The sequence below is a fragment of the Chionomys nivalis genome, chromosome 15 (genome assembly GCF_950005125.1).
Source record: "Chionomys nivalis chromosome 15, mChiNiv1.1, whole genome shotgun sequence".
Taxonomy (NCBI): Eukaryota; Metazoa; Chordata; class Mammalia; order Rodentia; family Cricetidae; genus Chionomys; species Chionomys nivalis.
This window is the reverse complement of record NC_080100.1, coordinates 34845368-34871903: the sequence shown is the minus strand read 5'-3', so window position 1 is coordinate 34871903 and position 26536 is coordinate 34845368. Positions and strand designations below refer to the sequence as shown.

The 26536-nt window shown below is 45.3% G+C and overlaps 1 protein-coding gene across 1 annotated transcript in view; it reads right to left on the bottom strand.

Moving 5' to 3' along the window:
- Map3k1 (mitogen-activated protein kinase kinase kinase 1) overlaps window positions 1–13058 on the bottom strand; it is a 67247-nt gene extending 54189 nt beyond the window's left edge. The window contains exons 1-2 of the mRNA XM_057789406.1: window positions 12966–13058; window positions 9754–10667 (exon numbers count right to left, since the gene is read on the bottom strand). Coding sequence (XP_057645389.1) covers window positions 9754–10667; window positions 12966–13058 — 1007 coding nt within the window. The remainder of the gene's footprint in view (window positions 1–9753; window positions 10668–12965) is intronic.
- Window positions 13059–26536: the final 13478 nt, after the last annotated feature.

Here is a 26536-nt window from a genome sequence, read left to right as displayed (position 1 = left end):
TTCCCCCAGGAAGGCAACCCTGTGTGAGGATGGAGGGCTGGGAGAACAAAGGTCAGGACTGACAGAGGACTTGCAGCTCATGAAGACACTATCATCCCACCGGGGGGGGGGGGGGGGGGGGGGGAGCTACCCAGGTGACAGCTGGATGCAGAGTGCCATCACTAAAGCCAAGACATTTAGACACCAAATACCATCAGGATGAGTCAGCAGAATGCCCATTTCTGGGCAACAGCTGGCTTTCACCTTATCTTTCACAAGACGTTGTGACAACTGGTGATTTAGGAACGTAGAACTCCTACCCAACCCCACCCTAAGCAAGAAAAAATCTGAAGTACACGTCTTTGGGAATTTTCAATTACGTTGAAAATTTAATAGACGGTAAAGGAAAACAATTTTTTTCTTACCCAATAAACAGTGCTGAGACATTTCACTAGTCATCCGAATAAAATAATGCTACCTACCTCCTAACGTTCAAATGAGTCTGAGATTTAGGTTATTTTTAAAAACCAATAAAATATTAATAGAATAATAGTGAACATTTAGACAGCATTTATAGTTTACTTTTTAAAAGAGCCACACAAACGTGAATTCTTTCAGCCTTCCTAACAACTCTGAAGTAGACTTTATAACCTAGTTCACAGGCGAGAAAAAGGAAGTAGTCAACCAAGTTTCCAGCTCCACTGCTCCAGTGGGGAAACCCGGATCACACACAGCTTCTGTACACTGACCCACTCCAGACACACCCTGGAAGAAAGAACTGAAATATGAAAACAAAACTATAATGATTCTGAGTGAGAAAATACTACAGTCAAGCTGTAGTCATAATACAAACCAAGAAAACTACAATAAATGTCGGGGTAATATTACTAATATTCAAAAAGTCCTTAGAAATCAGTAAGAATAATAATTTCCTTCCATGTGTGAAATGGAACACAAAAGGAGCATGAAACTGTCTAGATTTCAGATGGACACCCACACTAAAAGCTAAGACACAAACTAAAGTGAGCCATCTGCTTCCATGCGCAGGTTGACAAGGACGGGAGATGAACACAGCTGTGGTAATCTACAGACTGACAAGGCTGGAAAAATGGGCACTGCCCTTACTGTGAATGTGAACTGGCACAATGCTTTACAGTGCAGTGTGGCTACATTACTGCATTTTTAAATACACATTACCTTTGACCAGTAATTTATGCCAGTATACCCATTTTATGAACCTAAGGGCACAAGTATATAAATATATACTTATTTGTAAGTATATTTAATTTATATATTAAATATATAAGTCACTACAGCTTAGTAGAAAAACTCAAAACAATATAAATGTCTAAAGATAATAAACTGTCTAGCTATTGACATTATTTGAGACTTTTATGCAGTCCTCAGTAAACAGCCATGCTTACTAAAAGTTAGCACAATGCTGCCAAGGAGAAATTTCTACAGTGCTACACAATATAGTAAGAAGACCCCATTTGCTAACAAAACTGCTAAAAAGTATATCCTTCTGTTGCTTCCAAAAGGACTGTCTTATCATTTTATTGATGAAGTTTACTTCTTTCAATTGTGGCTATTACCAAGATCTGGAAAGATGAAAATGCCATTGAATCCTCCCTGTAATATAAACAGCTGGGAGGTGCCAGTATACTAAAAAAACCAAACAAACAAAAAAACCCAAAAAACCAAAACATTATTTCTAAAATTCAGAATAAACTAGATTAAGACACAAAAACTAAGCCAGGTGTGGTAAGCACATGCCCTAGAACTTGGAAAGCAGAAGCAGAGGGATTTAGCAATTTCAAGGCAGATAGGCTACATTCTGAGTTTAAAGCTAACCTGAGCTATATAAGAAGACCCTATGTTAATGCCCATCACCCCAAAATAAGACACAAAACCCGTTTCAGAATCTGGCTCAGTGGGAGAGCATGTAGGAGAATCTGGGTTCAATTGCTAAAAAAATAAGATGAGAATATATACACCAATTAGCACATCTTTTTCTGTCCATCTATTTACTTTTTTCTGCACAGCCTCTGAGCCTGCTAAGCATATTTTACGACTAAGCCACCTCCCCAACCTGTCACATCTTTCTAAAAACTAAGGTCCAATAAAAAATCACCAATAGAAATCTTGCACAACAGAAATAGCTAATTAAGATACTTTTAGGAAGGAAAAGAGTAGAAACTGAATACTATACTATCACAGAACACATATACAATTAATATTTTGCAAGTAGCTCTAACATTAACCCAAGCCCTTCAGTAATTTACATAATTTGGTCAACGCAGGGAAGCTGCAGCTGAGTGCTGACCCTTGGACATCTAGGGAAAAGGTCAGGATATACTGGTGGCAGCTTAATGCTTATTATTATTTCAGAGTAACTGCAAAGTTTAAAATGACACAGACCAACAAACAAAGAGGTTTTCCCATGCAGAGAATGCACAGGTGTTTCTAAGGAGCAGCATCCACTTTTATGCAACTCTAAAGTACATTTCATTTCCTCACCATCTAGGCTGCAGAGTTGCAGCTCCAGACAACCAAGAGGCTTACCATCTGAAGCATTAAAACGCTTTCTATAAATAGTTGGGGAAATTTCCTTAATACATGCTACAAGCTCTGAGATGACCGGAAGATGACAACTTTAAATAAGAAGCTATACTTCTTATTTATAATGGACATGATTTTATACCTAGGTTCCACTCATGTTACAGGTCGGAAGAGCTGATGCTCCACACCATGCTGCTGAATGGTGCTATGGTTTAACAAACAATGCTGTCTATCCAGGTGGAGCCAACTGTACCAACACCAGGTGGCCCTGCCAAGCCCTCTGCCATAAAGGAACCTGCCTGTTTCTTGCAATGCTCACACTGTGCTCCTTTAAATACTGTGAGGCAGGAACATCAAGACTGCAACATCCCAAATAAGTGTTAAGTTTAGCAACAATGCCCCAAGACTCTTGTAAAATCAAAGACCTTCACAAATCCACCTTCCCCCGCCCCGCCCCCCGTGGCTGCCAGGGCCTTCTTCAGTACTAAACCGTGTTCTAGGTAAGGACTGCTGGGTCCAGTTACCGCCTGTCTGGTTCCTGTTACACAGCTCCACGGCGCCAGAAATCTCATACAGTGCTTGCCTAGCAAATCTTTTCTTTAATGTGAATGGGAACTTCTACTCATCCCAAAGTGACTTACCAAGATTATAAATCTTAGAAGTCAGTTTTCAAAGACAAAAATCCTGAAAGTATATCTTAAGTTTGAACAATGCCCTGAGAAGTTGGTAAAAGAATAGTTCTATTAAGGCACAACACCTAAATGGGTGAACTTATTCCAACGTGTGCATCCTCAACTCCCAGTAAGTACAGAAGAGTCTTAGGCACTGAGCAAATTCCTTCTACCTGAGCGTGACCAGGTAGTACAGCCACTCTCGACCACACTGAGCCGACCTACTTAACAGAGGCTTCAGGCACTGCTAAAGTCCAAGAACTTCCAGTCAGTTTACCAAGAGCCTGTAAGCCTGTATGCTTTTGCTGCTTGACCCTCTGGGCTAGGCCATAAACTCCATCTGACCAGAGGGAGGAACAGAGGATCCACTTGTTTGAACATGCCATGGCGCGCTCTCGCTCACGTTCTGTTTCAACACACAGCTGCCAAGCGTTTAGTATGCACCCTGCATTTTGCTGGGTGCTCCATTCCTACCCAGTCACAGTCCTGCCCACTCAGGTCACATGGACTTCTGGGGCTAGCCGTCATTCAACAAAGGAGTCAAATTTAAAATCTCAACAATATCAATAGTGACACTACAGACACAAAAGCCAGACAGAGCAAGTGGAAAGCTTTCCTAAAAAAGGGACAATGGACTAAGATTTCAACAATGAAGCCACCTCAAGAACTGAGAGAAGAGTGAAGACAGAGGGAACATGAAAAACACAGGCCCCCAGCAGGAGGCAGTATTTGAGTTTAAGGAAATGAATGAGGGAGCCTAGGGACTAGGGTGAGCCAGGATGGGTCTGAGAGGCAGTGAATCAGTCAGACAGGGACTCCTGAGGGAATGCTATGAATTCATTTGTTCTTTATTCCAATGAAAAGGGTTTGAAAGTTTCTGGACTTAACAGAATTGTTTTTCTGGAGGGAGGAAGCAAAGACTAGGTTTACATTTAAATGGTCACTCAGGTGTGTGTTGTGAAAAGCGGACTGAAGGGCAAGAGTGGGAAACAGGGTGCCCAAGAGTCTGATCTGCAGTCTATGAGAGATGGTGGATGCCTCAACTAGGGAGGAGGCAACAGGTCAAACTGCCAGGCACCTGAGAGTCAGCAGTTGAGGGAGAGGGAGGCCGGTGCCAAGGAGGATTCCTAGGCCCTAAGTCTGCAGGCAGTGAGCGGTCATGGTCAGGAAAACAAACTCCAGACTTCTGAATGGTGAGTGTAAGGAAACAGGAGAAGGCTCAGGCCACCCTGAGGACTTAAGCCTAAAGTCTCCAAGGAAGAACTGCTAAATTATTTTATACTCACCCTTAAGTTATTGAGATAAGCTAATAGTCACAGCTTTGACATTCCATTTGTGGCATTTTCTATGACTGCTCACTATATACCAGCAAACTGCTGCTCTACATCAGCAAGGTACAACACATTAAAAACTGATTCTGGGAAAAGGGATGAAGAACATGGTCCTGCTAGGATATTTAGGGTTCAGAATGCTGCACGACCTGCTTAAGATGATTCGATAACATATCAGTTAATGGTACTTGAGCCATCCAGGAAGCCAAGCTCCCACCTGCCCTCTAGTATCTACCCCCTCCTACTCCACACATGCCCCGGACAGACAGGCATACATGTGACAAACATACTTTTTTCACTAACTACAGCACAGTGCATACTGCCATGTGGCTCCGGAGACTTCCTCTTGAGTCTTAAAGAGGTCCAATGGCCACGGTAAGAATTTATATGTGTACCTAGCTAGGACTTAAAATTTCTGCTTAGCATTCCATAACATCTCAGTCTGTAACATCAAGGTATCAAGCCAACGACCCAAACACTGGCAGTACAGAACTGCCTTCCACACAGACATGCCCGAATCAAGTGGGGTGCACTACCGGACAGCAGGGGAGACAGTAAGGACTGAGTTTTAAAAGTAGTGTTGGCAGATACTGAATTTCCTGCTCCCATACGCTCGGTTTAGTTTTCTCTTTGAACGGGAAAAAAAAGATCATGCCTGAACTTGCAGCTTGGTCGACATCCACCAGAGCAGGCACAGAGTGTGAACCAAGTCTGCGACTATTTACCAGTGCTGCACCCAAACCTACAGCACGGCTGCTCTCCTGAGAGAAGGAAACCGGAAGAAAGGAGCAAGCCCAGCAAACCCACCTTTCCTAGCTACTGACTTGCAAGGCTGGTCAGCTACTAACTGGCCTCAGTGAGTTAGGAAGGTGTGGCTATGTTCACTTAATGGTGTGGGTGAGGTCCAGTGCGCTGGTTTTAGTCTGTCTGTCTCTGTTTCTCCGCACTGAACGTAGTATGGTGAAACATGCCGCTCTACCATCCATCCACAAGCTGAAACACAGGCTCTGCACTGGCGACCTTTCTGTCAACCAGACCACTGAATGAATGAAATCTAACACTATCCAGTTTCTTTGTTTCCTTTCCCTTACTATTTAATGCTGCACGAATCTAGGAAACATTCAACACTAATCATTTATTCTCTTTTCCGAAGTGTTGGGTGAGGCATAAATAGTATTGACTTGTAAAATACTTGTCCTAGGCAAGGCTGGGTTACAGAAATGTGTCATAGCTGTACAAGCAGGGGAAGAGTCCAAGCCAGTCCTCTCATGACTCCTACTGAACAACTCCCTTTTTAAAGTTCATCAATTAATTTAATAATTAACTTGAAAACAAAAATGGAAATAGCAGAAACTAATGAGAGGTACTGGGCAATAGAGGCAGGGTGACTTGGGTTGAATCCTATCTCGTCTGCTAGCTGAGTGATCACGGGGTTTTTATATCTCCAATTAATTTTTTACCTCCCCAAACAGCAATCCTCATGCCTGAGAGGGCTGCAGTGGCCTGCATGACCTGCTGCCACACAGAAGGCAAGAAAAGTGACTACATTAAAGCATGCCCGTCTATCTACAAACAGTTTTAAGCCACAGGGAAAATCCTTACGTTCAGCAATCAGCAGAGTACCAGACTACCTTCCCACTTGCAGTGAGTCATTTATTTTAACTCTGGCCCTCACTTCTTTCATGATTAACAATGTTCTCAAATCGTTTCTTAAAGACGACTTTGTTATTTTTAATACTGCACATGCCAGCCATCATCACGCTAGGACACACTCTACGTCTGAGCTCGGACACAAGGTCCTTTCACATTCTTAAGCAACTCTAACTTTTAACTAAAAGGACAGAAAGGCCAGGACTGCGGAAGACAAGCAGTCTAAAGGATACACATGGCACGTGACACAAACAAAGCACTCCATGACACGGGGCTCGGGAGCATCCTCTGTGGACCAAGGCTTTCCCATGCTGTGTTTTCCCAATTTCTTCCATACACATTACCTACCCCTCAGCCCAAGCAAGCACCTGGAGCACAGAATGCAAAGGCAGTACTAATTCGGCACTGGGGAATGCCCCTCGCTTTTCCTCAGGATAACCCAGTCCCCCACCTGCCCCTTGTCATCCCCTTCTTCCTTTGGAACTGGCTATCAGGGTAGAGGCCAGAGCAGCAGACTCAGCCTAGGCAAACTGCAGCTGGTTTTTTTACTCTTGTTGAGAGCAACAGAACATCCCTTTCTCTGCACATTTTGAACTCTTTGGGGCCACAGTTCAGTGACCATTTCCAAAACATGCAACCCATCATGCTTGAAGTGCTACAGAAGTGAGTCCTAGCTAACAAAATGGAGTCATTACAGTGTATTGGAAATCATATAGTAAGGAATGCTGGTTAACCAGTTACCCTTGCCAAGATCAGATATGAAGAGAAAACAAAAGCTGGCAACCACTCTCGCTCTGATATTTCTCTTCCAGAATCCTATTTAATAAGGTTAATCTTTTAAAAATACAGTAATTTCCTTCACTGGTTTGAAACAAAACCTGGAGAGAATTCCTGAGTACAAAACCCAAGGAATTTATGCGAGGCTAACTTCTGGGGCCGCTCTACGATTTTAGAGAATCATCCACTCAAAGTTTGAAGGGACTTATTTTTAGGTTTATTATTAGTGTTCTTATACCTCCCTTCTAGCAAAGGGTCAGTTCTATTTTTAGCAACAGCTTCTAAAGGAAGTGAAACTGAGGCCTATGAGGACCAAGCGGCTTATGAAATAGCTTTAGTTCTAAGCAATGCTAACATTAACAAGCACAGCATATCTTGCTCTTTCACAGGGCGGCAAATTGATAGTTTGGTAGAAGCTACAAAAATAGGATGGAGTAATTATATCTGCCAAACTCACAACAGCCTGTTCAATGGAGAGTAACGCTGTAATTTTTCTTCAAAGGCAGTAAATAGGAAGGAGAAGCCCCTTATTCCGTAGTATAAGGAAAAATCCCCAGCCCTTGGGCGCCACTTACCGGCACAAACTTTCACTGACTTTAGTTATTTCTCTGAAGGAAAGGGGGCAGACAATCTTTGATTTTAATAAATTTCCCATAAGTTATCTTTTACAAATGTGTATTTTCTACACTTTGAATTTTTAGACTCAAATTTGGAAACTGGTTTTTAAAAAAAACAGCAAAAATGACGCAATAGGTCTTTAGACACAAAGAAAGGGTCGTCAGTCCTTCACTACCACTGAAAATAAACCCGCGAGATATTAGTACTAAATTTTCCTCTTTAACGCATATGTGTGCCCTTCCTGGAAAGGGGAACACTGTTCAGCTGGGATTTGATTTGATTGCTTTACAATCATTTCCCCATGACTTTAAGTGATAAAACAATAAAGCATTGCAACAGGAAACACAAATACATGGCAATAATTGTGAATACCTCTTCTTTGTGATGTAAGCTTTATACCAGCAAACGAAATGAATTTCAACCTAGTACTACAACACGGGGGCAGGGGTCACTATTATCTAGAAAGATAGAGAATCAATATTACTGCAAATGAAGCTTTTCCCATATGACATGTGAGATGTACCACCAGCATCCTAGCTAACAGTTCTTACTTTGAAGGCTGCCTGTACAATTAATTACAAGCCACTCCTCAAAGAGAGAGAGAAAAAAGAAAATGCAAAAATTAATCCCAGATTACTCAGTCAAGTCAGTTCTACCTGCCTTCACCTTGTCCTGATTCGTGTCCAGAGGCAACACTAAAGACATTTTTGTAGCTCTTCTTATATCTCACTCAGGTCATTATACTGACTACAATGCTTAAGTGTGGCAAACTGTATTATCACATAGAAAAAAAACAGGTTTCATAAGACCGGAGAAAATTAATTCCTCAAAGTTGGAGTTAGCTTTTTCTTCTTCTTTCACCTCCAGATGATCTATAGTAACAGTTGCCACCTGAGACTTATTCTGGTTTTCTAATCCTCACAGGAAGAGGAAATCCTAAAGGAAAGTATCTGCTGTGAAAAACGTGTACAAGTGCACACGGAGAGCTGCAGCAGGGCCACTACCTACCTTCTTCCCCACACTGCCAGAGAACAGGCAGGGCTCAGCACACTTCTTACCACTGGGGGCGGGGGTTGGGGAGGGAAACCACCTCCGAGTAATAAACTGACCGTGATTTTAAACAATCCAGGGCACAAAAAAGGGTCAAATTACTTTGATAAGTAACCGAAACCAAGGATTCCTACTGTCAGATTCGACAAACAAACACTCTCGACTCATAGCAAATGTCAAGAAATCCTACCAGGCCACCGGGCGACTATCACAAAAAACCTATCTAGCAACTTCACACATGAGTCAAGATTCTGCCTCTGTATAGCTGAATCAGAATTTTTTAAGTTTCATATACTTCAAAGAATTTCCCTTAACAGAAAAATTTCCAGTAGCCAAAAAGGGGCGAGGCCAAAGGGCCGTTGGTGTAAACTATCTTACGGACATCCTTCTTCTGGTGCACCGGAAGACCCCTGCGAGCGAAGCCCGCAGCCCCGCACGGTCCCTGTCCCCGCCACGCAGTGCGGGGCGCAGTCCCCACTGCCTTGAAACTGAATGGCTGACACATCCGGTCCTGAATCCTGCAGCACTCCGCCAAATGCGAACTTCAAAGGCGGATTCAAACTCCCAGCACTAGGCGCTGGAGCCTCAGAGGTGCAGGAGGAATTCCCAAGGACACGCAGTGAGGGGAGCCACGAGACCCCGCAGACCCGGCCGCCCCGCCAGCCCGGAGCGACCGACCGCGTCCATTTGACAGGCGTTCCCTCGCAGTCTCCGGAATCCCCCGGCCGCCTCCCGCGGGCGCTGCCGCCCAAGCCCGGCCCGGTACCTGGCCGCGGGCGCGCGTCCCCGTGGGGGCCGAGGGGCTCTTTCCTGTCACCGCGCGCGGACCTACCGCCGTCACCTTCGCGCTCCGCGTCCCCCACTGCCCGCGCGCCGTGGGGGCTCGGCACAACCCTCGGTCCGGCCCCGGGAGCCCCGCATCTCCGCGGCTCGCACGCCTGTCACATGTCCGCAAACAATAACAAACTCTCCCGCACGTTCCCGTCCCGTCCCGGGCGCCGCCCGACCTTCAGGGCTCGGGGACGCGGGCCCCCACGAGCGGAGCCCCGGAAGCCGCGCTCCCTGCCCGCTTCATTCATTGCCCGCCCGCCGGCCCGGCCCGGCCCGCCGCTCACCCGGAGGGGGCCGCTGCAGCGGGAGGCTCGGTCCCCGCGGGGCTCCGGGCGCCGCTGTCCCGCGCGGCCGCCAGCTCGGCAGGGTGGGCGCCGCCGCAGCGACTCGCCGCTCCTGGGGGCGGCGGTCCCGCCGCGGGCTGGAAGGCGCTCGCTCCGGCCGCCGCCACCGCCGCTGCGTCCGCGGGCTCCGGCGACGGGGAAGTGGATGGGCAGGGCGGCGAGGCGGTGAGGAAGAGCGGCGGCTCGGGCAGCTGGTCCAGCTCCACACTCCGCACTTTGCGCAGCTGCCGCCGCCGCCAGTCCGCGCGCTCGCGGCCCACGCTGCCCGTCTCCCGCGGCAGCCCCGCGCCCGCCGTGGACGCGCCGCTTCCCTGGAGAGCTCCGCCGCTGCCGCCCGCCTCGGGGCTCGCCGCCGCGGCGCCCGGGAATCCCGACGACGAGGCGCGATGGCCCGCCGCCGCCATTTTCTCTCGCGGGCTACATTCGCTCGTGCCTGCGGGGGAGGGAGGGGGCGGGGAGAGCGCGGGGGGCGGGCGGAACGGCCGGCGGGCGGGCGGGCGCGCGCTGGGGCCGAACGCGCGGGCGCGAGCGAGGCCGCGCCGACTGGCCCGGGAGCGCGGAGCGGGCGGGCGCGCGGCGCAGGTGGGAGGGCGGTGGGGCTGCACGGAGGCCGCGCGGGGCGCTGTGTGCCGCGAGCGCGCGGCGGCCAGGTAGTGCGGGGCGGGGTCGCGGCTCGGCGGGAGCTTGCCCACCCTTGTGCAGGCGGCCACTGGGGATCGAGTCGGTGGCGCTGGCCGGGGACGCGAGCGGGAGGACTCACAGTCGGTCACTGCACGCGCTTCGTAGCGAGCGGGTGGTCCTGCCCGCTCGCACCGGCCCGCGCCCGACGCGCAGGTGGCGCCCGGGACTGTCTCCTGCCGCAGACGAAAGGCCGTCGTTCAACCGGAGGGACGCGAAAAGTCTTCTGTTAGCAAAGCAGACCTCTTGTCCCGCACTCGTGCCACAAATAACACAACTTAAGGTTTCCTGTGCTACCTTGTGCACAGCCGAAACCGCTGGTTTGGGACACCCTTCCCCCTCCCACCGGCTACGCAGAGGGACCAACCCGGGTCTCTGCCAGGGGTTACTCCCCAGTCTTGGAAAGGCAGGTTCCGACCGAAAGCGGGAGAGCACGTCTGGGGAAGGAGCCAGCGCTGTGCCAGGAAGCGCTGGATCTTGCCATCTTCCACCAGCGTGTCGTCCTCCCCCCCCCCCGCGCCACCCTCGATGCTCCCCGCTGCACGTCCGTCTTCCTGGCAGTCAGGTGACAGACCGGGTTCCCGGGTCTCCCACCCCCCGCCGCTCCCAGGTTGTCCTAAGCGGTGTCCTTCGTCTTTTCACTGCCTGAGAGTCTTTCCAAAGAAGGTGCTGGGGATAAAAAAAGAAATAAAAAACAGTGTGTACGTGATAGTGATTTTTTTTCCCCGACTACTTTTCTACGGGGTAGAGCTGCTCTCTCTCTCTCTCTCTCTCTCTCTCTCTCTCTCTCTCTCTCTCTCTCTCTCTCTCTCTCTCTCTCTCTCCTCCCCTTGTTTTTCTCTACTTTGTCTAGAAGAGGCAATCTCTCAGAACTCACGTCTCTAGATTTATTTTGTGAAGCATTAAGATATAAGGCGTGGGGGAGGGGTAAGAAGGGTTTCTCTCGGAAAGGAGAGAGCTCTCCTGCCTTTAGACAAAAGCGTGAGCTATCTCTAAAATAATTCTTTAACTTCTCTAAAATATGACATCTCCCCACCCGCTTGAGTGCATGAGGCTAGCTACAGAGCAAGGTGACACAAAAGGGCTTTTTAAAGGGTCCTGACTTTGGCTTAGGCTCAATGTTTTGAACAGTACTATAACATCTGGTATACTGTAGTTTTCAGTGGTTACATTAAAAGGTACAAGTTTTGAAAGTTTATATTAGTCTGTTCAAGATCCAGGTCTACATTTAGGCTATAATTATATGCTCTTTTAATGGTAGACAAGCATAACATCCAAACCAAACAGTAGTTATTTCCCAGGTCTTCCTAGATGGCCACACCCACCAAATCCTACATTGAAAAGGATTAGCTTTCCCGGTTTCTACTGAGATCTAAAATAAACTTTAAATTGGCACACTCATAGTTAGGTACCTGTAAGTGAGAAAGTCAGTGCACGCCTTTACCTTTTGTGTAGTGATATTTTGTTTATGTTTTAACAAATAAAGTTTGCCTGAAGATCAGAGTGCAGAGCTAAGCCACAAGAGGCCAGGCTGTGGTGGCACACACCTTTAATCCATCTTTGGACCAGTTTTGAAAATTTGCCCCGAGTAGCAAAGTAAAACAACAGGAAAAGGTCACTTTTACCTCTGTTTTTAAAAATAAGTTTTTATTTTATTTCATGTGCATTGGTGTTTTGCCTGCATGTATGTATGTCTGAGGGTGTCAGGTCCCCTGGAACTGGAGTTACGGACAGTTGTGAGCTGCCATGTGGATGCTGGGAATTGAACCCAGGTCCTCTGGAAAAGCAGCCCATTCTCTTAACTGCTGAGCCATCTCTTCGGCCCCGTCCTCTTTATTTGTATAGCGTGGTTGAACTGTGAGAAAATAAAGAGCATCAAATGAAGCCCGATGGATTAATTACAGTTCTCTGACCTCCACATACCACGTAACTCGATGGAGAAATTGAAGTGCTGTTTTCCCCACCGTTCCTGGTGCTTTGAATCCCATTTCCTTTTGTCTTTCATGGACATATGGTGGCTGCCATATGCATCTACGAATGGACTCACAGATCTCCTTCAGAGATAAATAGTGAAGAGACCAGATTGACTTAAGGAAGTATTACCCCTACTATATGCTAATTTAAAAGTCTTCTTTGAAAACAGTTAAGTGGATAGGTTCCTACCCAACTTTGTGAGTCTTAAGCGTGATCAAGTGTATCCCCCACCACCACCGCCACACACACAGACTACCCCCCACCTCTACCCTGGTCTTTGGAGCTGTTTGGACCCTTGCATGTGTTCCTGCACAGAGGCATGTCGGATGGCAGGCTGCTGCAGATTTTACATTGCATTAATTTGATTCCCTTTCCCCCTCTTTTCTCGCAGCTATGGTTTCCAACTTCTCGATTTCCAGTCTCACTTGGACTTAAACTTCGCAGTGATTTCCTGTACACTGACAGTTTCAATAACTTTTACACCGAACTTTCCAGGTCACCGCTCCCACAGAGTGCTGCCGGGAATGACCCAAGTCACTCTCGAGCTGCCGCACCAAGTTCATCTGGAGGATAAGCACGGGGCATTTCCTCATTGCGCGTAAATATCAGGGCACGAAAATGAAAAGCTGCGTGTACTCGCAGACTAGTTCCGCTGGTCTGCCATTGCGCTTGTATTTACTCAGCATCTCTTTTGCACAAGCAAGACTTTTTATTCCTCTCGGAGGGCAGCATTGATTGTTTTAACAGAATAAAACATTTTCATCCACAAATGTTTTTATTGGTGGGTAGCTGTCAAGCTGACTGGCATGTTTTCAGATCCATGGGTATGTAAACATGCTCACATCAGAGCTCTGTTTGTGAGATCCATATGTGAAGAAGATAGTTCAGAGTAAGAATGAGCAGCCGGAGAGATGGCTCCTGCTAAATAAGATGTTTGCTGTTCTCCCAGAAGCCCCGAGCTTGGTTCCCAGCACCCAGTTCACAACCACTATCACTCCAGCTCCAGGAGATCTGACACCCTCTCTGGCTTTCTTGGGCACCAGTACACACAACGTACACACGTGCGTGCGCGCACACACACAAGTTAAAATAAGATTTTATTTTATTTATTTATTTATTTATTTATTTATTTATTTATTTATTTATTGGTTTTTCGAGACAGGGTTTCTCTGTGGCTTTGGAGCCTGTCCTGGAACTAGCTCTTGTAGACCAGGCTGGTCTCGAACTCACAGAGATTCACCTGCCTCTGCCTCCCGAGTGCTGGGATTAAAGGCGTGCGCCACCACCGCCCGGCTTTATTTTATTTTTTTTTAAAAAAAGAATGCAATCTTGAGGATAAGATGGAAGCTGGCATTTTGTCATGCTGATAAATATTTATTTGGGATACTTGCTAGAGAAGTGAAGCTAGATCTTGTTTTCTTCGTGCTTTTATTCCCTAGACACTATTACCCATGTGATTCCAGATGATTTAAGTCATGTATGGACACTGTAGGTGAGATTACAGTAGCAAATCTCCTAACTAGTGTCCACATGATCGATAGTGCACACACTAGCTGCCCCTGGTCCTAACTAGTGTCCACACGATAGTGCACACACTAGCTGCCCCTGGTCCTAACTAGTGTCCACACGATAGTGCACACACTAGCTGCCCCTGGTGTGGTGGTGTGCCATGCAGCACGCTGAGGGAAATGACAACGCAGTAAAGACTCATGGCCCATGCTAGAAGTGTCCTTGCACACTTCTGCTCACAGTAGGAGAGATACAGGGCCCGTGAGAACCCAGTGAGGTTGTCGAACCTGACTACACCTCTTACAACCACTCTTGTGAATTTAATGAGATGTTATTCAATTGATTATTAGAGCGATAAAATATGAGTATGAAGGGAAAATGAAAACTGTCGATGAAAATTGAACTAATAAGTGCTTCAAAGGACGAATGTGGGCAAGGCATGGAAAATGTCTGTCAAATCAGTCGTGTTATGATTGTTATAAAATATGGGGTATTCCCATTTAAAATAATTTACTTTGCAAGTATCTATGCATACCAGCATCCTTCAGAGGTAATATATGAGTCAACAGTAAGTGAATTTTTGAGGCTCTTACCCAGACAGAATGTTTTTCATAAATACATAAGTGTATGTAACTTTCGGTTTTGATATGACCCGTGTCTTATTTCTATGGCCGTGAAGAGATACTATGAGCACGGCAACTTTTTTATAAAGGAAAACATTTAATTGAGGTGTTGGCTTACAGTTTCAGAGGCTTAATCCATTATCATCATGGCAGGGAACATGGTGGCACGCAGGCAGACATGGGGCTGGAGGAGCTGCTGAGAGTCCTACATCTTGCAGGCAACAGGAAGTGGTGTGATAACACTGGGCAGTATCTTGAGCATATGTGAGACCTCAAAGCCCCGTCCCACAGTGACACACTTCCTCCAAGAAGACCACACCTACTCTAAGAAGTCCACACCTCCTAATAGTGGTACTCCCTGTGAGATTATGCGAACTAATTACATTCAAACCACTTTGACGTGACGAAGCACCAGAGATGATTGTATTTGGCTGCATATGCTTGGGTTTTTCATTGACAGGGCGGATAGAGGAGTAAAGTCATACATAATTTTAGAACTTTTAAGATGAAAATCGTTTAGCTTTCTGAGGCAGAGTTTTGCTCTAGAGCCATAGCTGATCTCTAACTCACTACTATGTAGGCCAGGATATTCTCAAACTTGTGGCAATCTTCTTTCTGCCTCCCTAGTGCTTAGAGGCATTACACGGGCATGCCACCCTGCCCAGTTCTATGTAATGATGCTGAAGGTTTTATTTTTAGAAAATCTAATTACACTTCACATAACTTATGTTAAATCCATTAAAACAATTCAATAAAATGTTAGTCTTATTTTAAAATTTAATTTAAATGAACTTTATTATATTATTTTTAAAAGGCAAAAATAAGTTTAAAATACCAAGTTCATGGATAGTAACAATTTGAATAATAATTATTTAAATGAGCTGGTACTAAAACTTCTTGAAAATTGAATGCTATTAAATATTTTATTAGAATATAACTGTAATTCCAATTCATAGTCACATAGTTAACAATGTATAGAATAGCAACAAGCTTCATGTTTTGTTCTAGTTGCGCAAATAAACGTGTGTGTGTGTATATATAAATATATATATATACATTTTATAATATATATATTATAAAATGATCCTTAGCATCTTTTAAAAGATTTGTATTTTATGTGTATGGGCGTTTTGACTGTATGTGTGTATATGCAGCACATGTGTGCAATGCTTGTGGAAACCAGAAGAGGGCAGTAGATCTCCAAGAACTGGAGTTATAGATGGTTATAAGCAGCCTTGCGGCAGGTACAGGGAATTGAGCCCAAGTCTTCTGCAGGAAACCCCCACGCCCTCATCCCCCTGCCATCTCTCCAACTCTATTCTTTAGCATTTCTGTACAGATGTGAATATTGCTGATGTGTGACTAGTTTGGGGAACTCACTGAATGGGCTGCGGAGAGAAGCAAGAGTTCAGATTCTCAGGTGACTAGGATGTCCCTTGCTGTTATTCCAGAATCCGCCAGTTTTTTGTTTTTGTTTTTTTTGTTTGTTTGGTTTTTGTTTTTTTTTTTTTTTTTGCTATTTTAAGAGATGGGTTTGGCAAGTTAATACATTATTCATTTATTTTCCTACTAAACACTGCGACCAGTGTCCCTCCACCTGATAGATTACAGCTGCTGTTCTTCAGCATCGGCAGCAGAGCATCTGCGAGCCTTGGTTTCTTCATGCCGTAGGCAAGCATGTGAAGGGACATTTCCCTGGGGTTTATGGGGGAATATGCTCAGGGTGCTGGGTTATGCTGACCACCACCATGTGACAGCACCAAGTGACCAGGTGGCCTTTAATAAATTTGCTTTTCCAAATTTACCACACACAGCACCGTGTAGAGCAGGTCAAGTGTAGAGAGTCCCCCGGGGTCTGAGGGAGGCAGTGCTGGGCACCTGCTAAGGGCCAGGCACTCTTCTAGAAGGAGGGAAAATGAGATGGTGCTTGTTGCCTGGGGCAACTTACAAAATCTCCTTGTTTTAGGACCACTGCGTACAGGTACATGTTTCCAGCTGCTATTGGCCGTAACTGGGAGGCCTTTCCTCTTCACCACCTCCGCTCACCTCCCCTGGTTTCTATCTAGCAGATACTCACTCAGAAAATAGGAGTTGATTTAGGTGGTTACAGAACACTGCCTTTCAACTCTGCCCCCACGCCCCAGCCCCAGACAAACATGAAATTTCCTTGTAATATTGCTTCATTTGCAAATTTGTGAATTCAGTTTAGAAAAAAGTCAGGATTTGTTTATGTATAATCTAATTGTCTTTTCTGTGTGCGTGTCACATCCATGTGTGGTGTGGGCGTGTATCTGTCGACACGTGGGCGTGTGTCTGTGGACACGGGGGTGTGCATCTGTGGACACGTGGGCGTGCATCTGTGGACACGTAGGTGTGTGTCTGTGGACACATGGGCATGCATCTATGGACACGCGGGCGTGCGTCTGTGGACACGTGGGCGAACGTCTGGACATGCGGGCGTGCGTCTGTGGACACGTAGGTGCGTGTTTCTGTGAATACATGGGTGTGCATCTGTGGACACGCAGGGGCGTGCGTCTGTGGATGTGGGGGCCTGTATCTGTGGGACACGTGGCGTGTGTCTGTGAGCACGTGTGCAGGTGTGTGCGATAGGCCAGAAGTGGCTATTAGTTGTCTTCCTCCACTGCTTTCCATCTTATTTATAAAGACAGGGTCACTGCACCTGGCGGTTATTGATCCGGCTAGTCTGGTTGGCCAATGAGCTCCAGGAATCTCCCGCCTCCACCCCCACCCCCACACTCCCAGTGCTGGAGTTACAGCCATGCCTGACTTGTACTTGGGTTCTTGGGATCAAACTCAGGCCTTCCTACTTGCTTAACAGGCAATCTTCCCAACCCTCCTAATGGTCTCTTTTTTTTTTTTTTTTTTTTTTTTTTGGTTTTACGAGACAGGGTTTCTCTGTGGCTTTAGAGCCTGTCCTGGAACTAGCGCTTGTAGACCAGGCTGGCCTCGAACTCACAGAGATCCGCCTGTCTCTGCCTCCCTAGTGCTGGGATTAAAGGTGTGCGCCACCACCGCCCGGCCCTAATGGTCTCTTTTGAGGATAACTGGTGGCGAGGACAGATGAAGGGCAGAGGAGGAGCAGACAGTTTTGCAGTGAGTCCCTGGGCAAGCTTAAGGAAGATAAAGAGGGGTGAACTTAGGCCTTAAAGCTGTGCTTCTGGAGGCGCTGGGACTGTTGGTGGAGGAGGCAGGGGGAGAATGCCACCCATATCCGTGAAATTCATTCTGCACAACCAAGATGGGAGAGAAGCCTCTGGGGCCAGGAGCTCGTAGCCCCTGCCCCTCATTGAGGACAAGGGGAGTTACCACAGGAAGTCGAGCCTTTAAAAGTGGCTTGGGCATCAGGTGGTACTGTGGTTCATAAAGATGAAAGGCAGTAGGCATAAGGAATAGAAACCTAGGAAGGAAAAATGTCTCTATGACACAAACACATTTCAAAAAATAGAGGAAGAAAATTCTCAAAGTTTCTAGAGAGCAGGTGATAAATACTACTAGAGATAATTATAAATGTTTATTGAGTATTTACTGCCAGAGCAGTGGTAAGCACATCAGATTATTAACATTTAATCTACATAATAGCCCTATGACGTAGGTATTGCAATCACATCCATTTGACACACGTAGGTGAAACACAGAGAGGGTTAATAACTCAGCCAAGGATATTCAGCTAGCAGCTAGAAGACGTAAGATTTGAACTTGGACAGTCTGTTTTCACATTCTTTTAACCTCAGAGCTGCTTTGATGTCCTTTCTGAAGTTGGTAGCTATTGTTTCCTTAATAGACATAAGCACATTCATAAGACCTTTCAAAGGCCTTGTCTTGGTCTAGATATAATTCCCTAGTGGCTCCTTAAACGTCTCAAGTAAAAGTTATATCAAGAGGCTCTTTACCAAAAACCCTTTTGAATGGGGAACAGGATACTATACTTTATGTTTTGTTTTTAACCGAAATTCAAAGTTGAATCAAACCTCTTTTTTTGAAACACAAAACTCTGACTGAACATAAACTTCAAAGATAAAGCTTCCAAATTACTATGGATCTTAAAATTCCTTATAAAAAGAAATAGAAGATATTATTGTAGCATAAATGGTCTATGAGAAAGTATGGTAGAGACAGCTGCTCATAAAATTCTCTCTCCGTCCATGACCAGGCACAACTAGGAAGCAATTAATTGCCTTGACAGGGCCTGTGTATCCCAGAATGCCTTGCAGCTAAGTATGTGAGCTGTGGGTTAGAGAAAGGGCACATCTGGATGCAGATGACGACAATGGCTCGGCAGTTGCAGAGTCACAGAACAAAAGGATCCCTGAGTGTAGGGGTGGAGGATAGTTCCCTAGACAGCTTTAATTTATTCCCAGGAATAAGGCTATTGTCTTGAGTTATTACTTGAATATATGGATCTACTTGATATGGTAATCTTCCTGAGGTAATGCGATATAATTTTCCAAAGAAAAATCTCATGTGTTATGAGACTTATAGCGTTTCGCGGCAGAAGGAACACGACACAGCGACAAGCGGGCTGTGGTACCTGTCAGGGCTGTGTCTGCACCAGCTTTCCCACGACAAGCAGTGGCCCTGCGTATCAACGAGAAACATGCATGCCACCCACTGATATGGGAGGTAGCAGTCACTATGGGGGCCACCACTCTGGTGCATACAAAGCTGATTCTATGGCAGTGCCTGCATCTCTCTGACCCCTGAGGTTTTCTTTGCTGACTGCATGGAAAACCGGAAGTGGCCTCATAGTCTAGGCAGTCCTCAGCTAGAGACAGAAATTGTGGTAACGCCTTGGAGATGGCTGGTACCAACTGATGAGATCCTAGAGTGTATACGTCTTCCTAATTCCAAGTCTACAGCTATTACTCAGGTAGCTCGAACCTGGCTATCTTGGGAATATATACACAGCAGAAATGGGCAGGCCCTGCAAATCAGGGCTTTGCCACTCTCTCAGAGCTAGCTGTTAAATATTGACCAGTGTGTGCTAGTTCTGTTACCCTGTGGGTGAGATAATTCAGGGGTGTGTTCCACAGATCTCTCTCTCTGCTTCCCTGTTTCTCTCTTTCTCTGTATAATTTTTATTATATAGTATATAATACATATAATAAAAAACAAATTTATAATAATATATAACATATAAAAATATGTATAATTTTTTAAAAACCCAAACAGGATTAAGCTCCAATCACCCCCAGTGGCCAGCTTGGAAAGGCAACTTTCCTTGGTTCTCTTTTCTCTCCCAGTTCTCCACTCCCCTGTCAGAGTTTCTGTCACTCTCCAAGAAGCCTGCATCACAGTCTGCATTTGGTTGAGCTCAAAACAGGAGAGGAGAGAGCAATTAGAAAAGTCGAAGTCATTACAAAAAAAAAAAATGCATAATCAAAGCCCTCTACAAATGCTAGCTTTTCCCAGTGACCAAACAGACGATCAATAGCTACTGTAGTATAATAGCCAGTTAACCAGACATCAAAATGTACATTTAAATCTCAGGTGTTCTAAATATGGGGATTGCCTTCAATGGCTTCTAATTTTCATTATTTCGACTAGTTTCATGATTGTTAAAACAAAAGTCTCTGTCCCATCCAAGCCGATGACATTAACTCCAGAACAACGCTTTCCGGGAAGATGCCAATCTCCATGTGTCGTTTGGTGGGGCATGAGGCTTCTAAAAGCTTTAAGGTCTCTGGTGTCCGTTGCTTTTTGGTCCTGGTCTGTGTCAACAACTCTTGGTTTGTTATTTATTTTAGATACTGTGTTGATCTCATATTTTGTCATGTTTGTAAAGTGACATGTGCCGGGATCTCAGTGTCGCAGTAAAAGTGACAGATTCCTTAGAAAGTCATACCACAAATCTGTCATTGCAAAGATACTCACAAAGATAGAGCATGGTGAGATGGATTTTCTATAAAATGTGGTTCCTTATGATACTTTTGTGGTGACCTTGTTGTATTTAATAGTAAATGATAGCCACTATTATTTGGGTCTTTACAGTATTATATGTTAAAGGCATGGTCCCCAGCCTGTCTGTACTTCTCTTGGGAGAGCGGGTCCTTTAAGAGGTAGGTAACTCCACCAGAAGGAAGTTAGGTCATTGGGGGGATATTGGGGAATATTGTCCTTGTAGCGGGTATTGGGGTTCTTGTTTCCTTTCTGTCTTTGCTTCCTGTCACTATAAAGGTGAACAGGCCTCCTTTGCCACATAGTTGCCAAGGGCCTGAGCAGAAACCTCTGGAAATCCAAGCCGAAACAAACCTTCTCAGGTACCAGCCTGAGTAGCTCAGGTATTTCATCACAAGCATTGGAAAGGTGGCCAACACCAGGTCTTACCAGCTACCAGCAGTGAAGATGAAGAAACACTGATAACCAGCTGGAAAGAAAGGGCAGGAAAAACCCTCAGCAAGACTCAGCACATAGCAGCCAGGGCCACCAGGGTGGTGTTGGATCTGTTCTCACGACACTTTCCAGAGTGTAGGTACTGAGGTAGAGGTGTACATTCCTTGCAGCTGTCATTTTAGGCAAGCGTATCCAACATGGACAACGGCCCAAATTTTAATTACAGAGTCACGACTTGCTCATCCTAGCTGAATCTTTTAGGGGCCGGAAGCAGGAGGAGAAGACATCTGGTCCCCCTATTTCCCTGCTATCTTCACTCTTGAAAAATCAGAAAAGAGGGCTTTCATTCAAGAACCAAAAGAAGCAACAAAGTATTCCAGAGCGTTCATCATAAGAAGAATGACTAATTTGATTTGATTTTGAGACATAGTCTCACGTAACCCAGACTGGTCCCAAACTTGGTAGGTAGCCAAAGCTGACCTTGACTTCTTAATCTGTCTGGGACGACAGGAGTGAGTCATTACACTCAGCTTTTTCTTTAAGTTTAATTTTTTAGAATTACATTTAATATGTGTGAGTGTGCGTGCGTGTGCACGCGTGTGTGTGCCTGAGTGCCTATGTGGCACTGCGTGTGTGCAGGTGAGAGCACAACACGCAGGTCTCAGTTCTCTTCTTCCACCAAGTGTGTTCCAAGGATTGAGCTGAAGTGATCAGACTTTGCCAGCAAGCTCCATTACCTACTGAACATATAGCTAGTTCCATACCCACCTTTTTAGACCAATTATTTGTTTGTGTGTATGTAAGTGGGGGGGTTACATGTGTGTATGCAAGTCCATGAACACACGAGGCCAGAGGAAGGTAACTTGTGTCCTGCCATTCATTGCCTTCTACATATTCTTGAGACAAAGTCTCTTGCTGAACCTAGAGTTAGGCTGGTGACCAGTAAGACCTCGTAATCCTCCTGTCTCAGCTCCCTTACCCCAGCATGGGGGTTAGAGTTGCCTGGATGACCATACCCAGACTTTTATATGGGTTCTAGGGACTTGAATTTGGGTCCTTGTGCATATATAGCAAGTGTTCTTACCCATAGAGTCATCTCCCCAGCCCTTTCTCTGACAGTTTTAGAAACAAGGTCTTATTCTGGAGCCTGGTGGGCTGCCCAAGAGCTCATAGCAATCCTTTCACCTCAGTCGGCTGCGTGCTGGGATCATAGGTGCGGACCACCATACCTGAACAAAAGAAATAATTCCAAGATGGATAGTAAACCAGTCACTGAAATAGCAACTCTCAAGAGCAAGTTCTCTCTGCAGAGTCCTCTCCCCTCTTCACCAACACCCCTTGGCACTCAGGAATACAGCTGTTGTATTAGCTGACGTAGTGGGCAGAAGGTCTACTGGGCTATGCTGTAATAGAATATGACACGGTGCCTTACTGGTGAACTCCGTGTCCAATGGAGAGAACTTCCCTCAGTGAATAAAGTGGAAAGTGATCAAGGAAGGCACCCACAGGCATGCATTGGGCCTTCACATGCATGTGTACCCATGTGTACATGCACCTCACACACACATAGAAACATCTATACACATACACATACACACACACAATGGCATACAAATAAACAACCCTAAGCATCAGACCAAACAGAGGACTCTTGGAGATTTCTTTCTTTCTTTTTTTCTTTCTTCTTTTTTCCTTCTTTCTTTTTCTTCTTTTCTTTTTTGTTTTGTTTTCCAAGACAGTGTTTCTCTGTGTAGCCTTGGCTGTCTTGGAACTCAATCTGTAGACCAGACTGGTCTTAAACTCACAAAGATCTATCTGCTTCTGTATTGCACTTAAACTGGAAAAGATTCAGGTTTTATTTAATTTTTTAATGTTCAAGGATAAAAGGTGCATAGAAATATCACTAGGAATGAAAACTTGCTGAAATATAAGAACAACTCTCAGTTTTTAAAGATAATTCATTAATTTAACATTTTTACGTGTGTGTGTATGTGTGTGTTTGTATGAGTTTATGTGTGCCACTGTATGCAGGAGCCTGTGGGGGCCAGAAGAGGGCATCAGATACCCTGGGAAGGTGGTTACAGGTGGTTGTGAGCAGCCATGTGGATGCTGGGAACCAAACCTTGGTCCTCTACAAGAGCACCAAGTGCCTTTACCTGCTGAGCCATCTCTCCAGTCCCATCTCAGATAGTAGGTTTTTTTAAAACCATCATCTTTTTCTAAAGTAATTTTTCTCTTCTGTAGATTATCAATCAACTTGTCTTGGGCTCCTTCTGAATGATGACAGAGGATCCCCAGGACATCTACGCTTTTGATCCTGCAACTTCTCTGCAGTCCCCCGGACACATGAGAGTTCCTTGGTGTGGTTTTAGGCTTAGCCCCAGTTCCTCTGTTCACCTGTCAATCACCCTGGAAGGAGGGAAGTGAGGGCTTCAGATGGTCTGGCTACTCCCATCTGAATCAGACAGACTCCTGGCAACCAAGCAGCTGTCTAGAGCAACCGTTTCTACTTCGGCTGCCTTAGGCCCCTTCACTTGTATTTCTTCTTTCTTCCTTGATGTTGTTTTGATTTGACCAAGCTCAGTCTTGGTCATAACTTTTCCTGGGTCCCTAAGCAAGGATGATGATGATGATGATGATGATGATGATGATGATGATGATGATGATGATGATGATGTTAGCCTCGGGATGGAGATGTCAAGGCCATACTTTGTGAGAGAACGGCACAGCAGGGTCATCCACAGCATCCTCAGTGGAAGCCCAACATTCCCTTTCCCTGGGAGTCTCTGTTGGACTTGGTACTGGCATTTCCCACATCTGTGTGGAGCCTGGGCCACTCTGTACGGTGATACTGGTGTCCTACAGAAGACTTTAATCCTTTTATAGGATTGTTGTGATTTTTAATATTCTCTTCATTTTTTAATTTACTTCTGCAATTTGTCAAACATGTAGATTGCTTCAAAAAGAGGACTAAATAATCGAGAGAACAAGACAAAGGTATCATGATTACTGATGGGAAGACTAAGGGGCAACCTCTCCTGGCTTGGAAGCGTTTCTTAAGGGGATGCTGTGGATGGCAGTTTTGCATAGCAGCTTCTTTTTTTGTTTTGCTTGTTTGTTTGTTTGGTTTTTGGGATATGGTTTCTCTGTGTAACTATCTGGGCTATCCTAGAACTCTTTCTGTAGACCAGGCTTGCCTCAAACTACCATCACCTCCTGGTGGGCCCCTGTCAAATGATATGATACTCGTATTCAAATATTTTCTTTGCTTTGTAAACTGAATACTGCATGTTCACCTTTTTAGCAAGCCAGTTTCAGAAATTCAGCCCTTCCTTCCTCTAAAACAGGGATTCTCATCCTTCCTAATGCTGCAACCCTGTAATACAGTTCCTCATATTGTACTGATCCTCCCAACAATAAAATTATTTTTGTTGCTACTCCACAGCTGTCATTTTGCTACTGTTATGAATGTAATGTAAATATCTGTGTTTTCTGATGGTCTTAGGCGATCTCTGTGAAAGGGGTCGCAACCCACAAGTTGAGAACCAGGGCTCTAAAGATACTTGCATGCTTATGTAGGAAAGGAACTAGACGATGGTGCCAAGAAAACACTTTGCTTTCTGAAGGCCTTGACATCGAATTTTGGCCTAACTAACATGGACAGCGCCAGCAAGGGATGCGATCCCAGGGGTTGTGAATATCTGCAAACAGAGAGTGTCTTACTTATTCTTCATGTTCAACGCTAAACTCTGCTGTTAGCATCCAGCAGGACTCACACAAGTCCATTGGAGGGGGAAGAATGGAGGTATTCAAAACTGAAGAGTGCAGGAACAAAGTGAGCTCAAGATAATGCATCTCATCCTGGGTGAGCAGACACAGGTGAGATTTGTCATTGCACATCGATGTTTAACTTTAGAGAAGTCTGTGGGTCAAAGCCACACCCCTTTCTGAATCACTTTCCTTCCCCAATTCAAATGTAACCTAACTCAAAATGGTAGAAGAGCCCGTAGGATTGTGCTAGAAGCATAGTCAGGGTCCAGTTTGTTTATGTGCACGGTGGAGAGAAGAGACTTTCTATTGCTGTTCTGCTTTTAACCTCTCCTCTTATACGCACGTTGCTGAGTTAGAAATAATATCATAAAATAGTCACTTTAGCCAAATGAGCTGAAGGACCAATCAGTCCAACCCAAGTCTTGTTTTACTTGAAAAACAATGAACCAACTTGAGTGAACTTGAAAACCTGTCCCAAGAATCCATGTCATGTCCAGCTGTTTTTCGCTGGCAACCATGAGCAGATTACTTAACCCGTCGTCTGTGCCCTGACTTCCTCATGTATAAAATATACAGTTGAAGGGTTGTAGTGACACCTGCCTATGGAGTCAGTGGGAGGGTGAATGACTGAAGCACACAAGCCACACAGAAGACACTACAAGTGTGCACCGTTAGTTACACTTCTCTACGGAGCCGTGTTTACAGCTCTTACGACGTAACTTTAGAAACAGCAGGTTGGCATTTTTTTTTAACTCCTTAGTTATCAACATCAAAGTCTGCACTTTCTCCAAAGACACTCCATCACCCCTAGATCGTTTACAGAGACTCTGCTGTGTCTCTGGCGAGGTGGGGCCAGAGGATCTTCGGATAGTACAGTTGAAACAATATGGACATGAGTAGTATAGAAATTACAGCCCTGTATAAATCAAGGGCTCCGTTCCCAGCCCCATCATTTGAAAAAGCAGAGTTGTAGCAGTGCTTCTCAACCTTCCTAATGCTGCGACCTTTTAATACAGTTCCTTTTATTGCTTTTAATACAGTTCCTTTTATTGCTACTTTGTAACTGTAATTTTGCTACGGTCATGAATTGTAATGTAATACCTGTGTTTTCCAATGGTCTTAGGTCACCCCTGTGGAAGGGTTGTTTGACTTTTCCCCAAAGGGGTCTCGACCCACAGGTTGAGAACCTCTGATCTATAGGAACTGCTCATTGCATGGGGTGGGTGATATGACACTCATTTATTCTCTTGAGTAGATCCCACTCACCCAGTGGATTGGCTTGAGATTTGAGCATCTCAATATCTCTTGTCACTGTGCAGGTACCGAATATTCTCCATGTTTTCTGTGACAGTCTTCACTTCTCTGCTTCGGTCTCCCCATTTCCACCATTTCTGGTCGAGTTCAGTTGCTCTTGGACTATTGTGATGGCTGAGTAATTGATGTCCCAGCTCTAAGCTCTCATCACCTCCTCTTCCTTTTTAAGTTATACCAATAAAAACAGCGTAGGGACTCAGATAGTTCTGTGAGTTTTGTTGTGACTGGTTCCTTGATCCCGTTCTCACGTTCCCCTCTCTCAGAAAGCTTTGGTCACCACTCAGCTGCTGATTTTGGCTCCTCTTTTTGTGTTTTGAAAATGTGGTGTTATTGCTTCTTGGTTATTTCGACCTGGGTATACTTTTCCTTCTTACCCTAAGAGAAGAGGAGGGTTTAGTCCCCTCCCTTGCCACTATTCTTATCATACACTCCTTACCCATGTCTACAATTGAGCTTTGAGTTTTGTAGGAACTTGGTGTTTTCATGACAGCGGCTACTACTCA